This window comes from Gouania willdenowi, chromosome 21 (genome assembly GCF_900634775.1).
Source record: "Gouania willdenowi chromosome 21, fGouWil2.1, whole genome shotgun sequence".
NCBI lineage: Eukaryota > Metazoa > Chordata > Actinopteri > Blenniiformes > Gobiesocidae > Gouania > Gouania willdenowi.
Genome location: NC_041064.1, coordinates 16,143,073 through 16,156,293, shown reverse-complemented (window position 1 = coordinate 16,156,293; position 13,221 = coordinate 16,143,073). Strand labels below are relative to the sequence as shown.

Sequence of the window (13,221 nt, the reverse complement as noted above, 5' to 3'; positions counted from 1 at the left end):
CAATAATCTGCCCCTGGTTTACGTATAAGAACCATGTGAAACACTAAGCCTTCATGTGAAGGATGAGTTGTTTTTTTGTTGTTTCAGAGGTTTTAACTCCACCTGAAAGGCCATCTGATTTTTTTATTCTTCTACTAAATATACAATTTTGATGGTGGTAATGGTAATAATGTGCATTGGCAACTAAGTGATATGCAATGTAACTGATTATTAATATCATTGTTATCATCTAGTGTATATTATTAATTACCATTGATTTAAAAATAAAACACAATTAAAAAAAAATGTAAGGGAATACACGTCTCGAGTTCAAACCCGTTTATGAATATACGACTGTCATCTTTTTGTTCTCGTTGATAACACAAGCCATTATTCAAATTCAAAAATGTGTAAAGGACAACTCACGTTAATATGTTTGACAAATCCGTGATTTATGAACAGTTCATTCCTCCGGCACAAGATGGCGCTGCATAGTCACGTTTAGCTCCAACCAGCAGCAGCTGTCATTTGTCTCTTTGAAAATGTACATTTACGAGGTACACCTGCATTAACCAGGTCCATGATTTTTTTTATTTCTTTTTTTTCTTTTTATTAAACTGTTTATTTAATTCGATTGACAAATTCAGCCATCAGCTGACCCAAGAGAGTTGCGACAACTTCGTTCACTCCAATGGTTCGTTTTTTCACAGCAATGGCGGCTCATGGAGCCTCACAATTGTTCCCGGAAGTGTTCAGTTTACTATTGTAGCGAATGGAGCTATAGCGGATTAGATTTTGTGATGCACTTTTGAACGGTAAGACGTTATTATTATTATTATTATTATTATTATTATTATTATTATTATTATTATTATTATTATTATTATTATTATTATTATTATTATCTCTAAACCCGTTCATGTGTGCATTTAGGCATGTTAGTCGATTTTCCCCCCGGTGAAACTATATTTTTTTATTTAAATTTTTAAATTTTTTGTATTTAAATTTTTTATTACTATTATTATTATAATTTTTTTTCATTGTGAGATACACTGCTGTTGATTTCATGTTCAAAAGAAAAAGAAAAAAATTCTAAATTCTTCTTAGAAAATTAAGGGGGTCATTAGCAGATAAACAGCGTTTACTTCACACAGTTTTATCTACCCACATAGACTACATATCTTCTTCTTTCTAATCAAACAATAAGCTTTTCAATTGTATTATTTGTGGGAAAAAGTGCAAACGAAGTGTTTGACTATGATTGAATATGATTCACATTTTTTTTTTCATTGTTATAATCCTGATTTTTTTTTTTTTTTTTAGATTGCACATAATGTAAATCAAGCAGCAGTCATTACCTTTCAAGCAGAAAAGTCACCAATTCCATCTTGTACTCCTCCAGACCATACACTGTAAAAAAGACGGCGCTATTGTTATGTTTAGGAACTGTTCTGTAGTAGAGTTAAGTATGTTAGCAACCGTTCAATGTTGCTTCTGCTGTGTTCCAAAGAAGCCTTCTGGAGATGTGTTCATTATATTTGTGGATATTAAGGTAGCACAGTCTGGAGTCATACTATACTTAAAGCCAATTAATCGACCATCGATTGTCTGAGCCGATGAGAAAAGGTGCTATTTCTGAATGAAGCATGGAATAGTAAAAGCTTAAACTGTTTAAAATGTTGCCCACAAATGTCATGTCACATCACAATCATGTGTTGTGAGGTCTTTAATAGTGTATTTCAGCATGCTATCCTTTTGCGTTTGCACAGATGAGGCCAGGATCCTGGGCATTTGTTTCAAACAAGGTGGATTTTTTATTTATTTTTAGATGTCTTGTGAAATGTGCTATTGCATTGAAATGGTATCAAGAAATGTCATTTTATTAAAAAATATTTAAATCCAATTGAGTTGTCAATAACTTCTGGAATTTTTGTCAGGATGTTTCAGCACAAGCAGGCAGCGTGGACTGTGGTGTGTTCATGCTAATGGTAAGTGATAAATAAGTGATGGGACTGTGCATCTCGACATCAACAAATATAATAACATAAGCAGGTAGCAAGGGAAAAGGATCATTGACAGAGATGGTTTATATATCAACTCTGTTCTATCATATGAAAAGAATGTAAACAGTTGGTTATAAAATGGATAACAGTTGGTTATAATATGGATAACAGTTGGTTATAAAATGGATAACAGTATGCACTCAGACTGTTACACCTGTCTAACATCCTGCCTAACATCCTGCCCTGCCCACATCCAATACCATAATGGGGATTTCGGACTTCTTGGACTTCTATGAAACTTGCTGCATTTACGATACCTACGAACTGTAGGACTTCGTAATTTTTTTTTTTATGTACATAAACGTTGTCCTCCATAAAACTAAATGCAAAATATATAATTAGATAATATATAAAAAGATAAATGCAGGCCTGCGTCTCTACTTGGGTCATTTGGTATCTTCGTGCTATTTAATGGCAACAGCATTTAAAGGCCTACTCCTATAAAGAGCCATTCAACACTCGTCAAATAACGTTAGCTTTGAACCTTAGTGTTGGAGTATGTTCTCAATCAGCCTTGTCTGTGTGATGTTATATGTTTCTTTTAGCACTTTATTTTGATAGGCACGGAACGTGGTTCTAGATCCTGCTGAGTGTGTTTTTACTTCCTTTGTTTTGTGAGTATTTCCGGTTCCGTTTGAGCGGGAAAATGTTTTAGTTTACTTCCGTTATGTTCTGATGAGGATGCCAGAACTAAGTTGAGAATAAAGACTACTCAAACGAGAAACGTGTGGTTCACTGAAAGAATGAGCAACGAGGCTGAACACCCAACACTTAGCTTTGAAATTACTTTTTTTTATCTCAGCACGGCGGAAGTAGAAAAAAGCTAAGCGGAAGTAGCATAAACTCATTTTCCAGTAGTGCGCATTCTCATAACTGATCTCAGACCATTTGGCAGTTTTTTACAGTGGAGATGTTGGCAATTTCATCAGCGTTACAGTGGATAGAAGAATCACAAGTGAAAGAAATATTAATCTGTTCAGACTCAAGCTCTGTTCTAATGGCAACTCAAAATTTGAAGTCTTCTCGTAGACAGGATTTGGTGAATGAAATTTATGAAAACTCGTACAGACAGCTTTCAATATTTTATTTTTATGGATTCCAGCACATAAGCGGTAATGAGGCAGTGGATAGGTTAGCAAAACAAGGCCTTACTTCAAATGACCCTAGTATAGACATACGTTTTAGTAGGACAGAGGCAAAGTCATTTATTAAAAGAAATATCACGGCAGAATGGCAGGTGTGTTGGGACTCATCAAACACAGGGAGACATTTAAATGCTATACAGAGCACCGTGGGTTCTAAGAGGTGCATCACTGGAAGTAACAAGGAAGAGAGGATCTTTACTAGATTGAGAATAGGACATACGAGGCTGAATAAAACTTTACATCTCATCAAAAAGCATGATACAGGATTGTGTGAGATTGTGGAGCATGTTCTCCTAAGATGTAGTAGATTTGCAAGACAAAGACAAATTATGCTTCAGGATTTACACCGTCAGGGGATGCAGATTAATGTGGGTAATGTTTTGAATAAAGTTAAAATGAAAAGGGTAATCAAATTCCTTAATGATTCAGAAGTTATGGGAATAATATAGTTTTTTTTTCTTAAGATATTGTTATTAAGAATAATGATAATTATTATGACTTGGGAAAAGGATAAAACTCTGATTCATACTCTGATACAGTAGGTGGATGAATGCCACCCGCCAATAAAGAACTCAGACCGGATGTTGAGGGCTGGATGTTTGTATTTAAGGGATTTCCGCATTCTGCAACTGTTACTAGCACTACTTCCTTAAGGAGCGTGAGGGGCAGATTTTCCCTGATGGTTTGATGGAGGATATTTGTTTCTGTTTTTTATGGATAGTTCGGTGTGAGCTCATGTTCATGCTGCTGCTCAGCGGGCATTCAGAAGGTAAGCTATATCTAAAATCACCATATACACTGCACTGTGTGTGAGACCGTATTCACACAATCATATCAGTGTAGTTTATTAGTCATCGATATCATCGACATTAAAGCCGTTATCGTTTTAGTTTGTATGGGTTATTGTGTGTGAGACCGTATTCACACAATCATATCAGTGTAGTTTGTTAGTAATCGATATCATCGACATTAAAGCCGTTATCGTTTTAGTTTGTACGGGTTATTAACCCTCTGGGACCGACGGACGCGCCGGCGCGTCCTGATCACGTGATCGCTTAAAAGAGCCAATAGCGGCGACCCGTGTCGAAAGTGCCGATATCAAACTACAAACCAGTTTTTAAATCATGTCGATAATTTAAAGTGAAGTTATGAGGGGAAAAATGTGCGCGTGTTTTTCTGTGACATGTTCTTGAGCTGTCAAGAACAACCCGCAACAATAATAATAATAATACTGATAAATATAAAGGATGAGGGATAAATATAAAGGATGAGGGATAAATAAAGGATAGATAGAGTTGAGAAGCAGAATTTTTGTTTTCTAGCAACACAATGAGGCACAAATAATTTGTCTTTTCCTGTATTTGTGATTCATACTTTGTTAATAGTTGTACGAGACATTGCTTCCATTTCACTGTAAATAGCTATATATAACTGTTTTTTATTCATCTGTATATACGTTATTGAAATATATAGTTTAGATTTGCCACACAAGCAATAAAAATGCTTCGTTAAAAATGTTAGTGACTTTCATAGTTAAAAAAAAAAAAAAAAACTAACTTTTTCCCATTCGAATTTGAGTTTTTATAGTGGTTTACGTAACGTAACAAAAACATTTTAAATAACAGCAAAGCATAACAACAGGTTACATGTATTCTGTTTTTTACTTTGCAGAAATGCTGTACTTGAATTAACTTAACAGTAGCATAACCAACTTAACATCTGCATTGCTTCACCGCATGGAATTCAATTCAGAGGGTCCAGCTCTTATAGTGGGGTCTCCTAACCATCTTCCCCTGGTCAGGGGTCTGCAACCTTTACTCTCAAAGGAACTATTTAACTTCATCTCACCTGGATTAAAGTCCTCCTGGAGCCAAAAAAAAAAGACCTTCTGAATGAAGACAATAAAGTGTATTAAATTCTATACAGTTAAAATGATATAGAATAATGTTTTATTTAATTTGATTTAAATTGATCATGTTGTAAATGGCAACTTAAAAACAGTTTAAAATAAAAGAAATAAAACAGTATCTTGCATCTTCAATTTCTTACGCATCTCAGTTTACATGAACACAATGTTATATAATTATTATTATTATTTATTTATTTTTTTAGTTAATGTATTTGAAAGGCTATAAAGCAACTTGGATTTGAAAATGCATGATCATGTGGGCAACACATGCTAAATGTTCATTTCTTACCACACATAAAGCATGCATATTTAACCAGCAAATTGGTGGTGAAATGAATCTGTTCCCACACAATTAAAATCTCTATTTTCTTCCAGAATAGTGTTTTTGTTAGTTTAGTTATCTTACCGGGGATTTAAAACGTAAGGATAGCCACAGGTGCAGGAAAGTTGATGGTCTGTAGATGTTGGTTGCTCTGCTCTTCACAGTCTACCTGAAGCTGTGACGATCACGCACCGCTACTTAGTTCAGACCAGACACCCACCCAACAAAGTGAACCAGTCTAAGTAGCAACATAGAGCAAATAAATGTGTGATTTGTCATTCGATTAGTCGACTAATCGTTTCAATAATCGATGACTAGTCGACTATTAAAACAATCGTTAGTTGCAACCCTCCATTTACACGCGTTCTCACGCATGGTTGATAAATGAGCGCCAATATGTTTGGAAAATGTGGAGACTTGAGGGTTTTAAATGGGTTTGGTTCCAATTCTAATTTGACTTCCTGTTTATCTTGCAGGGCTTCAGGTGATTGGTGGAAGGGTGACTGTGGTACAGGGGGCCACTGTCACCCTCCCCTGCCAACTGACAGACTCTAAGGAAACGCTAAAGCAGATTTTATGGCAGAGGAGCACCCGGGGACGACCTTTCAGAGACAACTTTTTCATTATCCTTGAGAAAAATGGAAAATATCCGATTGAGTTAACGGATGATAGGTTTAGATTTGTTGGGAATTTCACCGAGAAGAATGGATCCCTTCAGTTGTCCAACGCATCTCTCATGGATGAAGGAAGCTACAGCTGTATCTTCTTATTGCTTGAAAGTGGAAATCACAAGACTGAAGTGTCGCTAAATCTGCTGGGTACACAGTATTTTACATGGTTTCTGAACATTGAAATTCTATATTTTTCCATTTTTTTTCCCAGTTAATGTTGATGTTTTTCCTCATTCTCCTATAGTGCCTCCTGTCACAAGCCTTAAGAATGAGAGTGTGGTACTGGGTAGTGAAGAGGTTTTGCTCGCTACATGTACAGCCGCTGCTGCCAGACCCCCTGGAGAGGTGAGGTGGGTCACTGGCAATGCAAAGGTTAGAGTGACAACCAACTCTACCAGACATGACAACGATACCACGACCACAAAAAGCTCACTGTTTGGAGTGCCCACAAGAGATTTAGATGGCCAGCTGATCCAGTGCGTTGTCAGCAGTGTGGCACTGGACACAGACAAGTTCCAGCCCTTCTTTCTGCAACTTTTCTGTGAGTAAAACTGAAACACAGTCATTAAAAATCAAAGAATCCTGTTCTACTGGAGAGTAGCAATGCACACTCCCTGAAAATTATTTGAAAATAATGTTATACGAGGAATTAATACGCATGATTGCTTTCACATCAAATGTAAAATAGATTTTTTTCTATTCCAAGTTTTACGTCCCTTTAACAGACTGAATAACATCACCACCATCCCACAGTCTTTGAATGTCTGTTATTTGTGATTTACTAATGACGTGATGATGTTCCCTCTTTTTTTTTCTTCTTTTTTCAGTTTCACCCTCTAATGTCAGCATCATTGAATCTTCAGATGACTCTCTGCTTTGTATAAGTGAAGCTCGTCCTGAACCAACTTTCAACTGGACCAGGTCTTGTACTCCCAGTATTTAATCTCTTAGTTTGACAATCCAATCTAAGACAATGATATTAGAGCTTCATTATTTTGATTATGGGCTTTTAACAAATCACATCCACAGCAATGCAATGCCATACACGCAGAGTTTGCCCCCCCCCCCGGCAACAATCTCAAACCCCGCCTATGACGCCATACCTGGCATACTACTCATATTCTGTTTTAAAGTGAATGGACTCGGTATAAGAAGTGCAAAGAACATAGAATACTCAATTAGATGTTGTTGTTAGCCATTGTCATGTTAGCATCTTAGCTCGATTTATTTGCTGGAAAATGAAGAAATGAAGATGATCTCCAATCTGGAAATACACATTTTGTTTTTTTTTGGTAATTTGGATCCAGCTGAGTCTTTGTTGTGATCTTTTAGGTCCGGACTGGCTTTGTCTCTGTCGGGTGTTAGGGCTGAAGGTGCACAGCTGAAGTTTCTCAGTAGGTCCTTGGATCTGAAAGGCCTGTATCATTGTGAGGTTTCAAACCTCTACGGCCGACAAAGTGCTCAGGTCTTTGTGCATGTGCTTTCAGGTGAGGTTAGCTTCATGATCATTTCATCAGAACTTTTCAGGACTTAGTTTGACTTTGTTAGTACACGTTTAATTGTGTGTTTTTTGTGTGACTAAAATGCACAGCCTAGAGTTGAATTCCATTCTTATGAAGTCGTCCTAATAATAATAACAGCTGAACATAAGTCTGGCTCAGAAGATTCCTATGAATGACCAGGAAAATCATACCATGTGACAAAGCAAAGAATGAGCTGATGAAGTCAATGAATGACTGCTCAGTGCTCACTAGTCTAAGAGTCAGTCATGCACAAAAGCTAGAGCATGCTCAGTCATGTATATTGTCTTTGTTTCATCAGTGTCGCCACCGAGCCTCGTCATAGGATGGAGCCTTTTTGGGCTGTTGTTGCTGCTTCTAATTGTGGAAGCATTTACCTGTTATAGGTTTGGATTTTTGAAAAGGTAAACCCTATTTCCTGCAGTGACACTCCACAACTGTACTGAGGGGTACCTCTACCTATATAGGATAACTGTGATCTGTGTTTTGTTGGTTCACGAAGAAGAAGAACTTCCAAAGGGTTCCAACTACTGAGAGCACACCCAAAGAAGAATCAAGACCAGCAGGTGTGCTTTAATGTAACAAAAACACATAGTTTTAAAATACAACACATAATCAAATTATTTATTGAGTTTATTACCATTTACATAATTATTTTAATAATTACCTTCATTTTTTTTGACGGTGGCTCACTTTCTGACTATCTTAAATACTTTGAAGCTTTACTTTACCCGCAATTGATTTTAATTGTGTGCTCATGTTGTTTCTGACAGCTGCAAAAGGGTTGGACGAAGGTGAAAGTCATCTTTGAGAAAAAAGTAAATGGATCAACAGAAAGTGGAGTTGAACAATCAGAATGACAAAACATGAACTGGAAGCTGAAAAAGCTACACAGATATAAATAAACAGGAAGTCATAGAGACACATGAAAGCCATCAGAAAATGTTTTGATGCTTTCCTTATAAGAGAACGGGGACACGTTTGAATTCATTTCAGGAATGAAGCCTAAAGGCCATTATTTCTACTCTGCACATTTTTAGTTCTTACTTTCCGAGCATTACATGTTCAGGCCCCTCAATATATCTCAGACTTGCTGTGCCCCTACACGTCAGGGTCTTCAGACCAGGGTCTCCTAAAGATCCCATAATCTAAATTTAAAACTAGAGAAGACCTGGCATTCCAGGCTGTGGCCCCCAGACTCTGGAATAACAGACTTCGCTTTTCAGAAAAGCTTTTAATTTACTGGATTTTAAACTATTTCTATCCTTTTATGATGCTGCTCCTATGATGTATATGCACCCATGTTTTATTACGCTATTATGATGTTGCACTTGTATTAATTTTTCCACAGCACTTTGTGATTTTATCTGCAAAAAGTGCTTTATAAATAAATTACTTACTTAAGAATTCAGAAACAATAAATGTATTTTGAAGTTGCTACATATGATAACTCTGATATAAAAAGAATTACCGGGAACAAGCTTGAATAAAAATGGTGTCGAGAAGTAAAAACACTTGTATGCATGTTTGTTTACAGTGGAGATGAAGATACTTTTTTATTGGCAATTTCAACTTTTTTCCTTTCTCTTTGGACTAAATGATGTTTGATTCATTGATCTATGAAATATATAATATGATTTTATAAAATAATGGGCTGAAGCTTTAAGTTTATAATGATATTAAACATTTTATCTGTCATTCAACAAGTAATAAGAGCTGAAAAAGAGTACAACATTTCCAATGCCAAATAATAATAAGTAGAATTACATCTATTCGATATTTGATAGTTTTCATAGAATAAAAATGGTGACTTGTACCAATAATATGAATAATAATAAGCTTAAGGTCTTTGTTGTATAAATCTGTGAATGGGTTTGGTCCAGAATACATCAGTGACATGTTAGTCAGATATGAACACAGCAGGTCTCTCAGATCTATGAACACAGGTCAGATAGTGGAGCTCAGAGTTCACAGCAAATATGGTGATGATGTGTTTAGTTGTTATGCTGCAAAGAAGTGGAACAAACTGCCAGCAGAGCTGAAGTCAGCATCTAATGTGAACATTTTTAAATCAAAGCTAAAGGCACTTTTTTTCTCTGCTGCGTATGATTGAGAGAGAGATTTTTGGTGTTTGTTGATGATTTTTATTGATTTTACTGATGATTTTAAATGTTCTTATTGATTTTAAGCTGTTGAATGTTTTATCATGTAAAGCACATTGAGTTTCCTTGTGTATGAAATGCGCTATACAAATAAATTTGCATTGCCTTGTTGCGAAAAATAAAGGTTACTAAAGCAACAAGGCAGTTTTTATTGTTGCCATCATAGTGACTTGAGAAGGTTTTCCATTACTGGTTGTGTGAGGGTTTTAGTCTGGAGTCAAATGAAGATAAAAAACCAGGGTAAAAAAAAAAAGCAAATTCTAGAAGATGAAAAGTTAAGATGGTAGCAGGGGAAAAAGTGGGATGTTTTAAACAAGAAAAAACAAACAATAAACATAGTGATTAGAATTTAAATACCTAATGATAGATCAACGGACATAGTTAGTAGTAGTTCTTGCTTAAATGTCTGTAATATGACCTTTGGTTTGGTGTTTAAATAGTGGGTTTTTGAACTTCTGGGGTTTAGTTGCTGCTGGTGTTTCAGTCGGGGCTTGTACGTCTAGTTTTTGATGAGCTTCATGGTTGATCTGCTGTGGGTAAACACACTAAAGACAGGGTGAACACACAACATCTGATATTTTATTTTATTTTTTTAAATGCAGACATGTTTTACAAGAAATAACTACATAAACTGATAATTGTCTACTCTAGTTTAGACCAAACAATAGTTTTGTTTGCAGAAAATAATGTTTTTTTTCTTTCTTTTCAGTTGTCAGCTAGTATTCCTCTGTACATATTAGAGGAGTTGAAAAAAATCAATTCGGCGATATATCGCTGTATTATGTCGCACGATTCTGGGATCATTCTAAATGCATCCATTACGATTTTTTAATTAAAAAAATATTTTTATTTTTTTTTTTTTTTTTTAACCTTTATTTAACCAGGAAAGTATTTTCCACTGCCAGAGACATTGTAACTACATTGTGCAGTTACACTAAAGTCATGTTGAACTACAGTCAAAATTGGTTTAAAAGCCACAGGCAGATTGTATGTTGTTTTTTATTTGAAGTTGTTGACACATGGTACGTTAAAGCCAATGTTTTGAGTGTAAAATATGCCAATAAAATATATGTAAAATATATTAAAAAAATAAATAATATGAAAAAGAAAATCGCAATCAATGCTTTTTCCTTAAATATTGGGATATATCGTATTGTATCGTGACCTATGTATCGGGATACGAATTGTATCGCCAGATGCCAGGCAATACACACCCCTAGTACATATACACAAAAATAATATAGAAAAATAGCAACTTTGCAAAATGCCATCCTCATCTCCAGGTAGCTCTGGTATACATTTCATTTTTTAACATAAAAAAAAAAAAACATGGATGGAACTTTTCACAACCACAGAAACAGAAAAGAAAATAATTTAAACAAAAAATTAAAAAAAAAAACATAACGGTGACAGGTTGGTTACATGTTAAATAATTATTTCGGAATAAAATTTTACATTTTTTAATTTATTTATTTATTCAGTTTATTTCCAACATTTGGTAACTGAAAGATACAAACGAAAGTTTTTCGTTTTTTTTACCAAAATCCAGTCGGGGGTAATTCATGTACACATTTCTCTCAGCCATCGACTCCCAATTTAGTTTATTAAATTAATTTACTGAAACCATGATAAAGCTGTTATTAAGTCAGGGATACTCAACATGTGGCTCTTTATATCTAAATTTTGATTATTATTTACCTTGAAAATCTTAAAAGGGGGACACTTTTTAACCCCTTTTTACCTTTTTCTTTAGCCATTTTGCAACGTCCTTTGTCCTATTTTTGCCCCTTTTTTAAAAAAAAAAAAAAAACAAATTGACACTTCTGATTTTAGCTTCCTTTTGACCATTTTTGCTAGTTCTTTTTGACACTTTTATCCATTTCAATGTCAATTCTTAAACCATTTTTTGCCACTTTACATCCCAATAAGCTATCTTTTGTGCATTAAATAACACTTGTTTGCTTTATTCAACATTTTGCCTCTTTTTGTTCAACATTTTTATCATTGTTTGCCACATTTTGCTCACTTAGCTACCCTTCTGCTTTTTTTTACCACCTGCTTTTTTTTTACCACCTGCTACTAATTTTTTGTCACTTTACTTACATTTTATTCATCGTAATATCTTTGTTTACCTTCCCTAATGGCTGGCTGTGATTGATCATTATAAAGCCTTACAAAAGCTACATAAAAATCATGCTCGAGTTACAAAAATGACCAGCAGGTGGCACTGTGAGGCTGTGTTTCTTTGCAGGCATGATTTCATGATTGTTCACGAGTAAAAAAAATAAATAAAGTACAGTGTAAACACGAGTTTGAGATTGTCTTTTTATGAACTTTATTATTATTATTATTATTACTATTAATAATCAGTTTTTATTTAAATTTGCATGTATAAAATTTAAATAATTGCAAGATCAGACACTATGATACCATTGGGCAAAACTATATATAATATAAAAAGTGCAGTGTGTTACCAGGAAGAAAACATGGGTACAATGAACATCCTAGTTGATCTAAAAGGTCAGAGTTAACTATAAGTTTACAAGCTAATAATAATAATAATAATAATAATAATAATAAATAAATAAATAAATAAACCAAGCCTGCTCTGAGCTCATTCAAAAGCTCCAAAATAACATCGCTAGGTTAGCCATATGGTTCATAAGAGACAATCTCCAACTCATGTGTTTACGATATATTTATATATATATTTTTTTTTTTTACACGTGAACATTTATGAAATCATGCCTGCAAAGAAGAAACGTATCCCCACAGTGCCCCCTGCTGGTCATTTTTTGTAACTCCGTTCGTGCGCGCTCGTCGCGAGCATCAGCATAATTTCATGTCGAAATTAATAATGACCAAAAAATTGATCTTTATGTAACTTTTGTAAGGCTTTTTAATGATCTCACCCTCTGTATTAGATCATGTGCCTGCTTTATATTCTCTCTCCCTTTATGCTTTTATTCTGACACGTTCACTTCCGCATGTCGGCTGGAAAAAAAAAAGAAAAAAAAAAAAAAAAAAAAAAAAACCAAAGTCACGTGACACAAGGTCACGTGGACTGGCTTTTTTTTTTTTTTTTTTTTTTTTTTTCGTTTCAGAGTTTAGAATGGAAAAAGGAAACATCTGATTTTCTATTTTAAATTCTAAAAGGGCAAAAGAGAATGGAAAACGGAAACTGCCAAACCATACAATGTGGTGTCCCACAGGGTTCAATTTTAGGGCCAAAACTGTTCATTTTATACATAAACGACATTTTCAAAGTCACAAATTGCCTCAAACTAACATTGTTTGCAGATGACACAACCATCCGATGCTCAGGCAAAGACATTAAAACTCTAATAGAGTCAACAAATGAAGAACTATTAAAAATTCAAACATGGTTAGAGGTAAATAAACTAGCCCTAAACAATCTATTCTTCACTCATAGCATCGCACTTAAATTAC

General features: G+C 34.8%; 1 protein-coding gene across 4 annotated transcripts; it reads left to right on the top strand.

Moving 5' to 3' along the window:
* The first annotated feature begins 3,845 nt into the window (after nt 1-3,845).
* LOC114455407 (nectin-4-like) lies at nt 3,846-8,511 on the top strand. Of its 4 annotated transcripts, none has more exons than XM_028436631.1 (8): nt 3,846-3,956; nt 5,895-6,236; nt 6,334-6,630; nt 6,917-7,010; nt 7,422-7,576; nt 7,911-8,013; nt 8,115-8,175; nt 8,383-8,511. In XM_028436631.1, the coding sequence occupies exons 1-8, from the start codon at nt 3,875-3,877 to the stop codon at nt 8,467-8,469; spliced, it is 1,221 nt and encodes a 406-aa protein (XP_028292432.1). In that variant the 5' UTR covers nt 3,846-3,874; the 3' UTR covers nt 8,470-8,511. The 4 variants fall into 4 exon arrangements, with proteins under 4 accessions (XP_028292432.1, XP_028292431.1, XP_028292430.1 ...); XM_028436630.1 differs by having other exon boundaries at nt 8,112-8,175; XM_028436629.1 differs by having other exon boundaries at nt 7,902-8,013.
* The last annotated feature ends 4,710 nt before the right edge of the window (nt 8,512-13,221 follow it).